Consider the following 18489-nt stretch of genomic DNA (forward strand, 5'->3'; position numbering starts at 1 on the left):
AATTGACCTAGGACAAGGACTATCCAGCCAGTTTGTCACCGCCATCACCCACAGCCAAGCCAATCACCATCCTGGTGCAGGTCCTTCTACCAACTCATCCGAGGAGAACCCTCCTCCTCAATTTTCAGCCTCCTTATTAGAGACAACGAATGTTAGTACATCAGACCCAACTGTGGCCTTTGACTGGGGGGAGATAGATCGTAAGGATTTCAGGGAAGCCCAACTGACAGACCCCACCCTAGAATTTATCCATTGTGCAGCCGCCCAACCTGGGGGAGGAAATCAGGGGAAGGTATATAGATGGGAAAAAGGTCTCTTATATCGGGGAAAGCCCGCATCCTGCCCAGAAACACCCTGGACCCGTGTACATCAGCTTCTGGTACCCCAGCAATACTGACCCCAACTATTGCGTTTAGCTCATGATGTTTCTGCGGCTGGGAACATGGGGGCCAAAAAGACCCGGGCCCGCCTGTTGCACAGTTTTTTTGCCTGGCCAAAGGTCACTCAAGAAGTGCAAAAATACAGAGCCTCTTGCCCAGTGTGTCAACGTATGAGGGAAGCCCCATGTCGTGCCCCATTTCAACCCATGCCGTTGATAGGAGAACCATTCCAGAGAGTTGCCATTGATGTAGTAGGCCCCTTAGCCATCCCTAGCCGCAGTGGAAAAAGATTCATCCTCACACTCACACATCCAGAAGTCGTTGCCTTTCCCTGCATAGATGCAGAGCACGTGAATCAAGCTCTACTGGACATCTTTAGCCGGGTAGGGTTTCCACAGGAAGTATTGACTGACCAGGGGGCACAGTTCCAGAGTGAACTGCTTCAGACCCTGTGGGAGAAACATGGAGTCCGCCCCATGTACACCACCACCTACCATTCTGAAACAAATGGATTGTGTGAGCGCTTCAAAGGAACACTTAGGCAGCTCATTAGCCATTTTGTAAAGTCCGAGGGGGGGACTGGGAGAAAACCTGCTGCAGCTCCTTTTTGCTTACCGGCCGGTGCCACAGGACTCCACTGGGTTCTCCCCTTTTGAATTGCTGTATGGTTGAAAGGTATGAGGGCATCTAGAACTCGTACGAGAGAGTTGGGAGTTCACCTTTCCCACAGAAGAAGTTCCCATACTTTACTATGTTCAAGAGTTTAGGGAAAGGATGAGGCACCTCATGGCATTAGCCCATGGGAATTTAAAAGTGGCTCAGGAAAGGCAAAAACGATGTTACGACCGCACTGCCTGACCCCGAGAATTTGCTTATGGACAGAAGGTCCTAGTACTAGTACCGGTACGGAAAAACAAGCTGCAAGCCATGTGGGTGGGTCTATTCACCATTAACAAGAAATGTGGCAATACTAGCTACACCGTGGCCCTGGATCAAGCAGGTGTTCGTGAGCGTACCTACCACATCAACAGGCTAAAAGCTTAGGAGGAACGAGAGGTCACCAATTTAGCAGTTTGTTGTGTAGAGTTAGATGACCCAGAGTTGGAACAGATCCCAGACCTATTAGTGGACTCCAAAAGGGAAATGGGGGTAAAAGATGTATCACTGGGGGAACAGCTTTGTCCATTACAGAAGCGACAGATATCAGACATTCTCGGAACATATGAATCCCTGTTCATGAGTCAACCTGGTAGAACCCCCTTGGTCCAGCATCATGTCAACACAGGGGCAGCCACTCCACTAAGACAACTCGCCTACCGGGTGAGCCCTCCTGTGTTGGCAATGATGAAGGCCGAGGTGGATGACATGTTAAATATGGGAGTCATAGTTCCCTCCCATAGCCCATGGGCTGCCAGTGTTGTGTTGGTGCCAATAAAGGACAAGAGTACTTGTTTCTGTGTGGACTGTAGACGGCTCAATGAGGTCACGATTACAAATGCTTACCCCATGCCCTGGGTGCATGTACTACTGGATAGGTTAGGGGGATCTCGGTTTATATCTACACTCGATTTGAGCAAGGGATACTGGCAGATCACACTCACAAAATAGGCTCAAGAGAAATCGGCCTTCATAACCCCTTTTGGCCTATTTGAGTTTACTAGCATACCTTTTGGGATGAAGAACGCCCTGGCTACCTTCCAGAGGATGGTACACCATTTACTGGAGGGATGTCAGGGGTATGCCCAGGCCTATTTGGATGACATCACTATCTTCAGCGACACTTGGGAATAGCATCTTCGGCATGTGTCCCAGGTGCTGCAGAGGGTAGCCAAAGCCCAGCTTACCATTCGACCTGACAAATGCCAAATGGGGATGGCTGAAGTGCTATACCTGGGACATCGGGTGGGAAGTGGGTGCATTCATCCCGAACCTGCAAAAGTAGAAGCCATTACCCAGTGGCCACGCCCGGTCAGCCAAAAACAGGTCCGCGCGTTCCTAGGAACCGCAAACTATTATCGAAAATTTATCCCCAATTACAGTTCAGTAGCTAAACCGCTCACTGACCTCACAACCAAAAGATATGCCTGTATCCTTATCTGGACCCCAGAATGTGAAACTGCGGTCCTCCAGTTCAAAGACCGGCTGGCCCAGAGCCCAGTCTTGACTGCTCCTGACTTCCGTCGCAGGTTCATCGTCCAAACAGATGCATCAGACACAGGATTAGGAGCTGTACTTAGCCAAGTGGGGGATAACGGTGAGGAACATCCGATAGCTTACCTCTACCGGAAACTGTTGGACTGAAAGAGGGTTTATGCCATGATAGAAAAAGAATACCTGGCCATATTCTGGGCCCTGAAAAAATTGCAGCCCTACCTCTATGGAAATGAGTTCACAGTCCTTACTGACCCCAATCCATTGGGTTGGCTAAATCGCACTACCGGGGACAACAGACGCTTGCTCAGGTGGTGTCTGGCGTTACAATCTTACAATTTTTTCATCTCCCATAAACAGGGCAAGAACCATGGAAACGCGGATGGGCTTTCCCGACAGGTGGAGAAGGATGAACAGAAGCCTATCCTGTCTGGCTAATTTTATGAAGGTGGAGGAATGTGACGACATGGACTCTTTCAGTGCCTAGCATGGGTTAAGTTTCATAAAATTCAGCCAGACATGATAATAGTTTGTTTATAAACAAGGAATAATCCCCTCATTGTTTCTACAAGATTCTTAGGACTCTAGTGTTAAAGTTCTTGTTGACTCATGTAATTGCTTTGGCCAGGGAAGGTCAGATACCCAGACAAATCAATTATGCGAACCTCCCATTGTATTACTATGTTTATTGCTAGATGCGATATAACTTAGCTGTCTCTCCCTCGACTCTGCCAAAGACCATTACTACTAGGGATATTTTGTATATGTCTTGAAATCTAGCCAATATGAGCCCAGTCTTATCAATCAATCGTGAAGACCCCAATGGTCTGCATGGAGAGCTCAGGGGTATAAGAAGGAGGACTGACCATTGCCCGGGTAGATTCTTGCTACATATTACCAATCTAGGATCTGTGGATCTGATTGGCAAGCCATAACCGAACCTAGATTATAATACTACATGGACTTCAGCATTGAATGTAAGCATTCGGCTGAGAGATCAAGAACTACCTAAGGAAGGAATCCAGCTTGGGACAATCCAGTCACCTGACTACAGGCTTTGCGGTCTTCAGCCAGTTTCCTAAATCCAAATAAGGAATAACGTTTGGAACACCATTCTAAGTCTGAACTGGGTGCAAAAACCTAAAAAACATCACTATGGAGAGATAAGGTATGCACACCAGTGACTATGTAAGGGGAATACATGAAATAGCAGAAACTGCTGTGTGAATACTGACTTGAAAAATCCAATAGCTATATGTAAGAGTGAAAATGTGAAAAATGGAATCTGCATTACTGCCATGAACATTTCCTTATTTGTTAGTAGTTTTTCGTTTGTGAACCCTCCCCAACCACACCTATTGCCAATCCATATCATACGCATAAATAGCCTGGGTCTCAGCTTCCCATACACGGTAAGTTTTTTAACTGCTTGAGAGGACACACACAAGCTAGGGACCCCAACATAGAGAAATACTTTGGCGTAGTGTTGGGGCTCTATTGCATTGATCAATTCAGTAGCTAAATTTCTCTTGATTCATATGTTCATGGCAGTAATGCAGATTCCATTTTTCACATTTTCACTCTTACATATAGCTATTGGATTTTTCAAGTCAGTATTCACACAGCAGTTTCTGCTATTTCATGTATTCCCCTTACATAGTCACTGGTGTGCATACCTTATCTCCCCATAGTGATGTTTTTTAGGTTTTTGCACCCAGTTCAGACTTAGAATGGTGTTCCAAACGTTATTCCTTATTTGTTAGTAGTTTTTCGTTTGTGAACCCTCCCCAACCACACCTATTGCCAATTCATATCATACGCATAAATAGCCTGGGTCTCAGCTTCCCATACACGGTAAGTTTTTTAACTGCATGAGAGGACACACACAAGCTAGGGACCCCAACGTGGAGAAATACTTTGGCGTAGTGTTGGGGCTCTATTGCATTGATCAATTCAGTAGCTAAATTTCTCTTGATTCATATGTTCATGGCAGTAATGCAGATTCCATTTTTCACATTTTCACTCTTACATATAGCTATTGGATTTTTCAAGTCAGTATTCACACAGCAGTTTCTGCTATTTCATGTATTCCCCTTACATAGTCACTGGTGTGCATACCTTATCTCCCCATAGTTTCCTAAATCCGGCATTAATCCATTCTCGGTGGGTGCCCGCCGAAAGCGGGGTGCTGCTGGTTTGGAGTAATTAGCCCTGGAAGCTTTAAGGCACAGACATTCTAATCCCTGGTGAGCCAGCGGAAGGGTGAGAAACTGTTGCCAGTTAAATTCTGCGGTTTTTCTGGTTATGTGCTGTATGCCGTTAATTGTTTGGGGATCCAATAAAGTCTTAATATTGTGATTCCCTCATCGTGTGTTGTCTGAGTAGTGTTCCGCCCACGGTTAAGGAGGTCGGGCATTCAGTTGGGATGAGCCCTGGGCCATGCTGTCTTTCTAAAGGCGGCCGGATCAGCGGACGAGAGCACCCACTGACCCCAGTGTCTCCACACCAGGCACCAGCCATATGGAACAAGTGCCTTATAAGTGTGGCACCCCTGAGGTTCAGGTCGCCACAGGGTACTGCACCCCACTAAGGGTGTGGTGCTGATCATGGATCCAAAGGAGGTTGGTACCGGTTTCATCATCCACAACCACATACACTCATGGGTTGCCCTTCCCCACTAGGGACTGGCCTAGGGTCGGGTATAAAAGGAGTTTCCAATAGGGTGGCATTTACAGGATTCCATCACAATAGGGGCCCCAATCCACTAGCTTAGGACCTGGGAAGGGGGAGGAGCAGCCACCAGGGGGAGTTAAGAGCCACACACACAGCTTACCAATTTCAGAGAGTTCTCTGTCTTTCCCGGTAGCTCCTGTGGGAGAATTTTAATGGTCGCTGAGGAGAATACTGTTTCAGTTCCCCTGGGGCCAGCACTGCTCAGGGTGCAACACCCTAGGGTGGTGTAATTCCACGTTGCATCACCAGATTCTGGAGAGGTTCCATGCTTCTTCGACCACCCAAGTTTCCAGAGTCAAGTGGCATATAGGACTCCCGGGACCTAGATCATGGTCAGACTCAAGGGGATCCCTGCTACTGGCATAGGGAACAGTACGTAGTACGGAAGGGTTTCTAAGTGCTTCAAGCCACAGGGATCCGCACTAAAAATTGCAGTGAGGAAGGGCCCGCAGACTATCGGACCGATTCTGACCTCCCGCGAATTCAGGATCGACCTGAGCCCATTACGGCGGTGACCAGTGTGACCGGGCTGGCAGCTGAAGTTGTGAGTAAACTACACCCTGAACCCACAGAGACTGTGTTGGCTTGTCCTTACCGGTGCCGCCGCCCAGCTCTTAGGTGCCAATGGGCATTATAACCCTCATCATCCACCCGGGGCCCGCTTCGCCTGGGGGAGTGACACCATCCCGGCTGCCATAATACCTGCACCAGCGAGGAACTCAGCAGCAACGGCTACTCCTTGGCTGCATACCACAGGTGGCGTCACGACAAACTTTATACCTCGCTTCCCCCACCATTAACTGTACACCTCGGGGCAACGGAACCGGGCAAGGCCACCCCGTGACAACGCCTGACCCGACCCGAAATGGCCCTGCGATGAGTAGGTTAACCGCCTGTCCATCGGGGCGCTACATAAGCAGGAAGCAATCCCACAGTCAGAATCAGAACAACAAGGAACAGTTGGACTGTTCTTTTTAATTAGAGCAGAGTGCGGCGGGCGCCACCTAAGCGCACTCCCAGAGGATCAAGTTTAGAGGACGAAGGTTCCGTGAGAGGAAGGTGGTGAGGGAACGCTCAGCACAGTGGACAGAGTGAGTGACACGCTGCGCAGCAGTGACCGAGCCAGTAACAGAAGCTGAACCAGAGGCAGGAATAGAGGAGCGGGGAAAACGTCGATCTCCCTGTCTAGGAGAGACCGACCCCACAACGGAGGGCATGACATGTGTGCTGTACATATTTCATCCGTACTGCTGACAAAAATGGACATATTTTAGTGTGAATCACACGGACATGCACGTGGTTCACATGGACACACGGTCTGTAAGAGAATACGGAGGTATGAAGATCCCCATTGATTTTAATTAGTATGAGTGTGACTGTGTCTCCGATATATGTGAAAACAGACACTATATGTACCGGAAACAGAGACTTGTGAGCTTCTTCACTGTTTTTATATTCCTAATGTGCAGGTTGTTGCTGAAGACAAATGCTATGAAATATTGTATTTCTTTTTTTATTCATCAATTTGCTCACTTGGGACAGGAAAGCGAAATAAAATCAACAGTGTTCTACACTCTGTACGCTTCAAGCTGCAGCATGTTACATACCATAGATTACAAGGGGATGTAACTTGCCTCCTTGTAAGCTGTGCTTGTAGAATGTGAAGACATTTCTAGATGCCATTGGGTGGCTTTGTCAGCAGGAAGTGGTAGATGCAGCAACGTCTGTGTCACAGGCAAAATGATTGGGTTGTAAAGTAGTGTGTCTGCCTTTTTTTACACATTTGTGGTTACGATATAATAGAGTGTATGTTGTAGCTAGCTTAGCTAAGTGTAACGGTGAATAAGGATAGACTATGAAAAGCTGTGGCATATGAAAGCTGCAGATATGTGTTGCTGATGTACATCCCACGTAAGCTGTAGATTGTATCGTGCTGTCGTGTATCAAGAAAGTTGTAGACTGTGACTTGTAATTGTGAAATGACAAGAAATTTGTAGAGTTGGTGAAACGTGCTAATTTTTGCAGCATAATGTGCATAGCAAAACTATACCTGCCAACTTTTCTAAAGATTTTGTGTAGTACTCATAGGACAGAGTAACTGTACCACCACATAATATTTGTGAGGACTTGATAGGAATTTAAGGTTATAAAAGCTTGGCAATTTAAACTAGCCGCCAGTGTGTGTCATGTAAGTTGCAAATATTATCTGTGTGTGTCTGATTTAGGAGAGTGGAAGGGTGTGGTGTACAGTAATCACACAGCATGTCACTGAGGACTGAGCTCCTGAAGTCTGTTTGGTATGCCTTTACATCATTGGATACGGAGAAGAGCGGAAAAGTTTCTAAATCCCAACTCAAGGTGAGTGCCCTCCTTTCTTCTTTTATGCTTTGCAATATGATTATAAATTACTTAAATCTAATCAGTTTTAGACCCCCTTCACATGTCCGTTTTTCCAGTGTTCATTTTCACACCTCTGTGTTTTCACATGAACAGTGTGTCCGTGTGATTCACACAGAGACATGTCTGTTTTGTAGCATCAACATGGATGACAAGGGCCAATAGAAGTCTATGGGTCAGTAAAAAACATGTACAGCACATCGATGACATCAGCATGACATGCGTGTGGCCATCTGTGTGACCAGAATAAAATGCATTCAAAAAATGAGAGTTTTTTATGTGCTAAAGATGTGCAAAAAGGATAGATAGAGAAATAGAGAGATGATAGATTTTACAGCTATTAGCCAAATATTTAAATAGCAGAAAAAATGTTTTTTTGATAACTAGCAAAGGTAAAGCAGACAGCTGTTGGCTGATATTATTAGGCTGGGAATATCCATGGTTATTGGGCCCCTCACAGCCTAACAATACCATCTCACAGCCACCACAGAAGTGGCACATCACATTAGATACTCCAATTTTAGCGGTTCACCTTGGGTCTTCCCGATTGCCCTGGTGCAGTGGGAATTGGGATAGTAGATCATAATGACAGGTGGCATCAAGCCCTGGTTTTGGTAATGGAGAGGTGTCTATCAGCCACCCCCAACACTAACCCAGTAATCTCAAAAAAAGGACACATACACACAAGAAAATAATTTATTTCAATATACACTCCTCGAAGCTTTCCCTCGTTTGCCATTTCATTAAAAAAACAAAAATAAAATACATGCAGCTCCGCTGCAGTCTAGCGAGTATGCCATAGTCCACCAAATCTGTCGTAGTCCAAAAAGAATATCTGAAAAAAATACAAACAAAAAGAAATAAAACAAGACACATCCACATTCACAAAGTTATTCAAAAGAAAAAAAAACATCTTATCCAGTGTAGTCCAGAAATTCAGACGGATAAAGTCTATAGAGCATCATTCTGACACCTGATAGACACCTCTCCATTGCTAACAACAGGGCTTCATGCCAGCTGACACTGCATAGCTGATATCAACCCCATAAACCATTTCACTGATTGCCAATGCACCAGAGCAATCAGGAACAGTCAAGGTAAAGTGCTACAATCGGCACATCTAATATTATGTGGCAGCTGCGCGTATGTACTTTTAGGCTAGGAAGGGCCCAATAAGCATGGACCTTCCCAAGCTGATAATATCAGCCCTCAGCTCTCTGCTTTACTTTTGCTGTTATCAAAAACAGAACGTAATTTTTAAAATTAATTATTTATTTCTTTATTTAATAGCTGTAAAAGCAATTTATCTATCAATTTTAATACATACAAAAAAACATTAATTTCAGTCTCATGAGTTTTTTCTTTGGTACGTGTCACACAGATGTCACAAAAACAGCACACTCATACACATGGAGAGCACATGGATGACACGCAGATAACAGGTATGGATGGCCACACGATGGTCAAAATGGAATGTGCCATACGTGAATTTTTTTAAACGGAGGTGTGAAGGGGACTTAAAGGAAATCTTTCTTAGGGCTTGCTCATATTTGCATGAAAAAAATGTGGTTCCTTTTTGTTCATGAAAAGTTGGCCAAGTGGAATCTGTCTGGGTAACCTTTTGTCATTCGAGTGCAATGTGAGCGTATGTATCTTTTCTTGCATAGCATTTGTATGACATGTGTATGCCACCTGTATACAATGCGTTTGTTACGGTTGCTGCGAGCACTGGAGACTATGTCCAGATTTCTTGCTACTGCACATGTACGAGCGCTGGAGACTAAGTCCAGATTTCTTGCTACTGCACATGTGCGAGCGCTGGAGACTAAGTCCAGATTTCTTGCTACTGCACATGTGCGAGCGCCGGAGACTAAGTCCTATCTTGGAGCCATTGCACATGTGCGGGTGACATCATCGCTGACACGAGGTCACATGTCTCTGACACCTTCTATGCCGATTGGCCGCTGGTCATGTGCTTGTGACGCCTTGCTCGGTGATAGGCCAGCATGACGTCACTCCTGTCGTTCTGGCAGCGGATTGGCTCTGGTGTCCTCCATCTTGGATGAGGCACAGAGTCTATATAAGACCCTGACACACGCCGCATGGCGCTCAGTCCTCTTGGTTCATGCATAAGAGTAGACGCTCTGTGCGCGTTCCTCTAGGCATTCCTCTGTCTATGCTAGGTGAGCGCTACTGGCAGGGTAGCGTTCTTATACCTTACAGCTTCGGCTGCTGTCCGTATCCTTACCTCTTAGGGGAGCGGACATAGGCAGGTGCCTGAGGCACATGGTCTGGCTGGGCCTTGTGATTCGACTCGTAGGTGGACGTTCCTTATACTGCGTCTGGCAGTTGTTCGTATCCTCGCACACTAGGGGAGCAAACAGAGGTAGGAGCTTTGTGCGGCTTACGCTGCTGTTCGTCTCTTTTGCACCACTAGAAGAGTGGACTTAGGCAGGTGCCATATCTAGTGGTTCGTGTCCTCGCACACTAGTGGAGCGAACGCAGGTAGGAGCTTTGTGCGGCTTACACTGCTGTTCGTCTCTTTTGCACCACTAGAAGAGCGGACCTAGGTAGGTGCCATTTCGCACACATTGCCTTTGTCTCTGTGATTATTAACAGAGATCATTCCACACACCCTCCAAGTAAGGGAGGAATTGCTTTACTTACTTATTATATCCTTCTGTGAGTTAACAGAGGTATTACACTCTGCCATAGTCTGCAGCAAAGTCTTTGCACGGTGGTCCCTGACTGTCTGATACTCCTTTAGGTTATTATCAGACAGCCCCCCGTAACAGCGTTTTTAACATCATCTTTTACATCCTAGACTACTCTATGTAAATTCTTGATAATTGTCAGAAATAGTAAAGCAATCAAATATAAAACTATAGATTGATTGATTGATAGACTAGATACATATCTTGCAGAGATATAATGTGCAAACACCCCTACATGTTAAAAATTTGCACCCATTAGTGCCTTTCATGTGGCAGAAAAGGGTGTTTAGTGTGGTTAAACCTAATAAATAGAAAAATTATGTGGGGTCACCCCTATTTAGATAGAGATAGATGGAAATATAGATAGATTAGAGGATTAGAGAGATATGGATGATGGATAGCTAAGTGATACCCCAATTGCCACCGCACTAGGGAAATTGGAAAGAGCTGAGGTAAAGCACCAGAATCAGCACATCTAATGTGGTGTGCCACTTCTGGGCAGCTGGGGGCTGGTATTTTTAAGCTGCAAAGGGCCAAATAACCATTGACCGTCATTTTTTAAATGTATTTATTTATTAGGTTAAACCAGGCTAAACACCCTTTAGAGCCACATGAAAGGCACTAAAGGATACAAGTGTATAATACATAGCGGGGTTGTCAAATTATATATCTGCATGATATTTATCTATATCTATCTATATTTCTATCATCTATCAATATATATATATATATATATCTAAATGAGTTGTTTGTTTTGGGGTTTTTTTTAATCGGTCAGCAGGAGGGTTCTGGCTGTGAACTGTGAGTAAAAATCGGATGGCATACAGATGGTCCGTATGGCATCCGTTTTTTTCTCGCACTCATAAAACTGCATTACCAAGTCTCGTCCGATATATGTGGTCAATCTGAGTATGCTGCAAATTTTTACTCATGCCAATTAAACCTTAGAAAATGGTTGTAAATCTGCTCTGCCTCATTGAATAACATTAGTCAGAGTGCAATGCAATGTTTTCTTGCATGGCACTCCGTATTATACGCCAGTGAGTGAGTCCTTAAAGTGAACATCGAGTCTTGATAACAGACATGGCTTAGAGACACGTCCAATGTTTTCAGTGTTCCATGACCTAGAATCCCCATGTATTACTAGAGTGAACTTCCTCTTGTGTATGGCATGTCTGACATGAAGATATTGCAGCTATGATGTTCTCTGAGCCCAATTTAAATACAAAACCCATGGGAAGTTAATGGAACCTTATTGTACTGGTGCCCCTTCATTTTAGGAATTGTATTTAGTTTTTCAGTCATGCCTACCTGCCTTATTTAAGAAGCAACTATAGGGAGAAAAAGAAGTTATATCCTCCCTGTGGCCACTCACTTCCAATCATCCTAGAGACGAAGTGGCCTGTGCAGTCAATGCTCACAACAGTGAGCATGTGTGTTCAGATCAGACAATCAATGTGTTTGGGGGTGATTAGACTGCACTCGCTTTGTAGTAAGCAGGCAGGGCGTAACGATCGCGGTCGCAGGAGTCGCCACTGCGACCGGACCGGGGCTTAAAAGGGCACGTCCTGGACCTCAGTACTTGGTTCAGCTTGATGTGTGAACCACATCCAGCTGACGTGTTGCAGCACTGATCCCCGTCTGGACCCTGTGCTGCAAACTGTGGCGGAACACGGTCACTGCAGACGCTCTGGGGATAACACATGCCCCGGCTACTTAAAAAATGCATATGCACCTCTTTCCACTGAATGCGGTGCTGAGAGGTGGGCGGGATTATGGGCGGGGAGAGCAGTAATAGCAGCACAGTGATCACCCGGCTTTGTGTATCTGCTGGGCGATTGTCTGCTGCTATTAAAGAGAGCGATTTCCCTGTTCTCCTGCCTATGTGGAAATCAGTGGATCTCCCACTGGGCCCTGGCTCCGACAGTCTCCCCTGCAGCATATAGCATACCTCCCAACTGTCCCGGATTGTGCGGGACTGCCACGATTTTAGAGGTGTGTCCCGCAGCCCCGCGGCTCACAGCTGATGTCCCGGCTCCTCCCCTCAGTGCAGTGAATAAATTAAATTAAATTATCATCGGCTCTGGATTTTCGGGGCGGTCGGGGCTCGTACCCGTGGAATTGTGAGTTGTTTCAAAGGCAGCAGCTCTACCACTGCCTGTATTGAAACCCATAGGAAGATTTTGTTATCTTGACCTCTATACTGCAGGTGAGACACCAGAGGCAGATTATTCAGCTGCAAAGATGGATGGAGGGATGAATAGAGGGATAGAGGGAGGGATGGATGGATGATAGAGGGATGAATGGAGGGATAGAGGGAGGGATGGATGAATGGAGGGATGAATGGAGGGATAAAGGGAGGGATGGATGGATGATAGAGGGATGAATGGAGGGATAGAGGTAGGGATAGAGGGAGGGATGGATGGATGAATGGAGGGATGAATGGAGGGATGAATGGAGGGATGAATGGAAGGATAGAGGGATGGATGGATGATAGAGGGATGAATGAATGATAGTGGGATGGATGGATGATTGAGGGATATATAGATACATGACAGATAATAGATAGATACATACATGATAGATAGTTAGATAGAATCATAGATAGATAGATAGAGGGATAGATAGATAGATAGAATCCTAGATAGATAGATAGATAGAATCCTAGATAGATAGATAGATAGAATCCTAGATAGATAGATAGATAGATAGAATCCTAGATAATAGATAAATAGATAGATAGATAGATAGATAGATAGAATGATAGATAGATAGAATCCTAGATAGATAGATAGATAAAATCCTAGATAGATAGATAGAATCCTAGATAGATAGATAGATAGATAGATAGATAGATAGAATGATAGATAGATAGATAGAATGATAGATAGATAGATAGATAGATAGATAGAATGATAGATAGATAGATAGATAGATAGATAGATAGATAGAATCATAGATAGATAGAGGGATGGATAGATATAATTATAGATAGATCGATAGATAGATAGATAGATAGATAGATAGATAGAATCATAGATAGATAGAATCCTAGATAGATAGATAGAATCATAGATAGATAGATAGATAGATAGATAGAATCCTAGATAGATAGATAGATAGAATCCTAGATAGATAGATAAGTAGATAGATAGATAGATAGAATCCTAGATAGATAGATAGATAGAATCCTAGATAGATACATAGATAGAATGATAGATAGATAGAATGATAGATAGATAGATAGATAGATAGATAGATAGATAGATAGATAGATAGATAGATAGATAGATAGAATGATAGATAGATAGAATCATAGATAGATAGAGGGATGGATAGATAGAATTATAGATAGATTGATAGATAGATAGATAGATAGATAGAATCATAGATAGATAGATAAATAGAATCCTAGATAGATAGATGGATAGATAGATAGAATTATAGATAGAATCATAGATAGACAGATAGAATCATAGATAGATAGAGTCATAGATAGAATCATAGATAGATAGATAGAATCATAGATAGATAGAATCATAGATAGATAGAATCATAGATAGATAGATAGAATCATAGATAGATAGATAGAATCATAGATAGAGAGATATATAGAATCATAGATAGATAGATAGAATGATAGATAGATAGAATCATAGATAGAGAGATATATAGAATCATAGATAGATAGATAGAATCATAGATAGATAGAATCATAGATAGATAGATAGAATCATAGATAGATAGAAAGATAGAATCATAGATAGATATAATCATAGATAGATAGATAGAATGATAGATAGATAGAATCATAGATAGAGAGATATATAGAATCATAGATAGATAGATAGAATCATAGATAGATAGATATAATCATAGATATAGAATCATAGATAGATAGATAGAATCATAGATAGATAGATAGATAGACAGATAGAATCATAGATAGATAGAGGGATAGATAGATAGGTAGAGGGATAGATAGATACTGTATCTCAATGTAGGTGAAGGAAAGAGTCAGATTCATTTGTTCCCATAAAACTACTTTAAAGAAACGAGGAAAAAAATACAAATACAATTTTTTTTTTTTTTTCAATCTTCACCACCTTGGATTCAAACCAGCAACGTTCAAAACTTGTGTCCAGCAGCCTCCTAGCTTTCCTAGCTGCTCTAGCTGTTGAGCCACTAGGATTGACGATGTCAGAGGGAGGATTTTACATAAATGAACCTACAATGCAGCCTCTTACACAGCAGATTACACAGGACACAGCTCCATTGTACACAGCAGTGTCTCTATCTCCTGTATTCTAGAGAGAGAGGAAAAGAGGATTTTTTTTTCTTCTTATAAAATTACTAAAAATAATAATAAAAAAATAGAATAATGTAATTTTATTACACTTTTTTTTATAAAAAAATAAACATCACAAATCAGCAAATAACATGGACATATTTGGTGTCCCTGTAATCGTAATGACCTGAACAACACAGCGATCAGGTTATTTATGGGGATCAGTAAATGGCGGGAAAAAAATGGCGCAATTTATTATTTTTCTTTATTAAAACCCATAAAAAATGTAATAAAAATGGATCATTGAGGCCGTGTTCACACATAGCGTAAATGCTGCATTTTTTCTGCAGGTGTCCGCGCCACGAGCACAATAACAATCTCCTCTGATTATTGCGTGTCTGTGGTATTTTTTATGCATTGTCGCCTTATTTGATACATGTTTGTTGCTGATGTGAATCCTGAAGCTTATAAAGAAAGAAACACCAAATCCGCACAGTTCAGCGGTGTCTTTCCACGCACCAGGAGCGGAGATTTCATGACGTCTCATCCACTTTGCTTGGACAATTAGTCCATATTCCCATGTAGTGTAAATGCTGCATTTTTTTCTGCTGTTTTTTTGCACATTTATTCTGCTGTGTTTAATTGTCCAAGTAAAGTGGATGTGATTCCATGAAAAGACGCCGCTGAATTCTGCGGTTTTCGGGGGGGGGGAAGGGGTTCTCTGGAGGTTTCTATGTGGAGCTTAAAAAAATGCAGGAAAAAGCTTCTCAGTACAATAAAAACACTTAAAAACGCAGATTCACATCTGCACCAAAAACACATTGAATAATGGAGAAAAAAAAGAAAAAATGCAGCAAAAATGGAAAAAACAGAGAAGATTGTTATTGTGTAGTTTTGGTGCAGACAGAAACAAAAAGAAACAATTTATGCACGGATTTATAGGCACAAATAAGCAACATGTCATATAGTGACACATAGAAATATAAAAAAATTCTGACTGCTATGAATATGAATGAACAGTCCGGGGCATCTGCTGAATGACCTTTACTGCCAAATGGGTGTGGATAGGGGTGTGGTCAAAATTTGCCGCGGCGAGCTGCGCGCGCCGCATACATTGTCCCTTTTTCCTTTCTTGAAAAGTTGGAAGGTATGGCATACAGCACAGACGCTGTATGCTCCATGTAAGTTCAACCCCTCCTGTCCATCAGAAGAGGGGACAAAGCTGATCATTGCCTCCTCCTCAGCAAAGCCAACCCCTTCCACACTAGTAAGTCCCACCCACCCACAGTAAGCACCGCCCACGGACACGGAGCTGCCTGTGCAGTGTGTACTGCAGAAAAATGAGACTTCTGAGGAGATTGTATCCCTCTCCCCTGCACTGCCATTGCTCTGTAGTCAGCAGTAGTAGGATGGGGAGGCTCCAGAGAACACAATGCGAGCTGAAGTGAGTACTGGAGCTCCCTGAATGATGTCTGTAGCCCCACTCCCCTCTGCTATCCTATTTGCCCCTCACAGCTGCACTCTCTTGCCCCCCTCCCTCACAGCTGCACTCTCTTGCCCCCTCCCTCACAGCTGCACTCTCTTGCTCCAATTCCCACTCCTCTCTTCTCTCCTTCACCTATCCTCCTATTTGCCCCTCACAGATGCACTCTCTTGCCCCCTCCCCCACAGCTGCACTCTCTTTCCCCTATCCCCACTCCCCTCTTCTCTCCTTCACTTATCCTCCTATTTGCCCCTCACAGATGCACTCTCCTGCTCCCCCCCTACTCCCCTCTTCTCTCTTTCACCTATTATCCTATTTGCCCCTCACAGATGCACTCTCATGCCCCCTCCCCACTCCCCTCTTCTCTCCTTCACCTATCCTCCTATTTGCCCTCACAGATGCACTGTTCTGCCCCCTCCCCCAATGTCCTGTAGGTGATGATGCCTCATTGCTGTCCTGTGATGGTGGCCGGGTCTCCTCATCTTCATGGTTTGCTGTCAGACATCCAACTTTCTTATTTCTTTGTGTATACAGTGTGTTTAAAAATGCAGACATATACAGTATATAACATAAATATATAAAAAATATAGTGTGTATGTCTGAATTTGTGTGAAGAAGTGACTGTGTACATGCAACATTTTAGTGATAAAATTCAGACATTAAAAAGCATAAACAATACTAAAAGCACCAAAAAACCCCGCTTAAAAATGGCAAAACTTGTACACCATTAAAAAAACAACTACCATTTTTATATGCAAAATGAATAAATCTATAATGTTATTTTTAGCACAAATATGTACAGAAAAAAAGATAAAGATACAAGCATGGGATGGGAAAACTGGATGCTGAGGGAATAAGGCTTTCCCTCGGGACCCAGCTTATGCATGCTTTGCTATACATTTGTCCCTGAACCCAACTTTCCCATGCTCTACTAAACATCTTTCCTCAACACCCAGCTTTCCTATGTTCTATAACACATCTTTACCTAAGCATGCAGCTTTCCCATGCTCTGCCATACTTTTTTCCTTCAGTACCCAGCTTTCTCATGCTCTGATATCAAGGGCAAGCTGGGTGCTGAGATAAAGATGTACAGCATAGCATCGGAAAGCTGGATGCTGAGGTAAAGATGCATAGCAGAACATCGGAAAGCTGGTTGCTGATGGAAAGAGGGATATCAGAGCATGGGAAAACTGGGTGCTGAGGAAAATATGTATAGAAGACCATGGGAGGGCAGGGTGCTGAGGGAAAGATCTGAGTCTCAGCATAATTATCCTGTACTCCGAGCCGGGGGAAGCAAGTGGCTAAAGGAAGGATATAGTTTTATTTTTTCCCTCTAGCCTCTGCTTCAGTAAAGCAGGTGGACATGGTTTTTACGCTATTTAACTGCAGATTAACTCTATATAAGTAGATAAATAGCTTTTCCTGACATGACAGGTTCTCTTTCACTTAGTATACACTGGAGATAACGTAAATGGTCTTGCTCACCTTTTTGCAACCATAGTTTATATTTCTTGTGTAAGATTTCCCACAATTCACACACTATATAGCGGGGTTTTTAACTCACTTTGCTGTAATACGAGGTAGACTCAGGAATACTGTCTCTTTAAGAAGTCTAGCAGTTTAATAAAACATATTACATATGTGACTCCCTGGACTAGCCAGGTCATCCCAGGTAGTCCCATACACACGCGCCCCCCCCTTAGTAAGGTGACAGCAGCCAAACTACAAAACCCTGGTCACCTCCCTCCGGGTTTGATGTTCACACCAGGGGGGCGGAGCCAGGTGGTTGGCTCCACCCACCGAGGAGTTCACAGGCCCAGAGGCGGGAAAACAGTTAGTTAGAGTTGAGCTTTGACAGTGGAGTGAAGTGAGTCAAGTTCAAGGGCAGACCTGTGCTCAGGCCTGCCAAAGTCTACACCAGGTGTCTGGGTTGGAGCCCAGTCACCTCTGGCAAGGAGGCAGATGGTGGTGGCCGCCTGCAGGAGCTGGAATTACAGCCGGTGGAACCGTAGGGACCGGGGACGGGTGGTGGCCCGCCGGTACCGAAAAGGGGAACCGATTGGAAACCGGAACACCAGGAGAGGTACTCAGACCCAGTACGAGGCCCAGAAACAACCAGACTGAGTCAAATCAACTGATTGAGGACTGGACTTTAGGACCTTTCCCACCTAAGACCCGACTGAAGACAACAGCCCAACCATGGAGTAAAGCCACCGCCCAGGCATAGAGACCCAAGGGGCCAGCATCTGCAGGCAAAAAGGGATCTCCCGACACATATCAAGCCGGGGATCGGACTACCGTTGCTCAGGCATAGGAGTCGTGATTTCTACTAGTGAGGTGCAG

At 44.1% G+C, this 18489-nt stretch overlaps 1 protein-coding gene across 2 annotated transcripts in view; it reads left to right on the forward strand.

The window, feature by feature from the left end:
• The first annotated feature begins 7074 nt into the window (after positions 1 to 7074).
• Positions 7075 to 18489, forward strand: part of DEF6 (DEF6 guanine nucleotide exchange factor) — an 817872-nt gene continuing 806457 nt past the window's right edge. Inside the window, exons 1-2 of one of the 2 annotated variants that reach the window (XM_075335891.1) lie at positions 7075 to 7175; positions 7490 to 7622. In XM_075335891.1, the coding sequence (XP_075192006.1) occupies positions 7527 to 7622 (96 nt within the window). In that variant the 5' untranslated portion in view covers positions 7075 to 7175; positions 7490 to 7526. The remainder of the gene's footprint in view (positions 7176 to 7489; positions 7623 to 18489) is intronic. The other variant, XM_075335890.1, reaches the window with a different exon arrangement.

The sequence above is a fragment of the Anomaloglossus baeobatrachus genome, chromosome 2 (genome assembly GCF_048569485.1).
Source record: "Anomaloglossus baeobatrachus isolate aAnoBae1 chromosome 2, aAnoBae1.hap1, whole genome shotgun sequence".
In the NCBI taxonomy this organism is placed as follows: Eukaryota; Metazoa; Chordata; class Amphibia; order Anura; family Aromobatidae; genus Anomaloglossus; species Anomaloglossus baeobatrachus.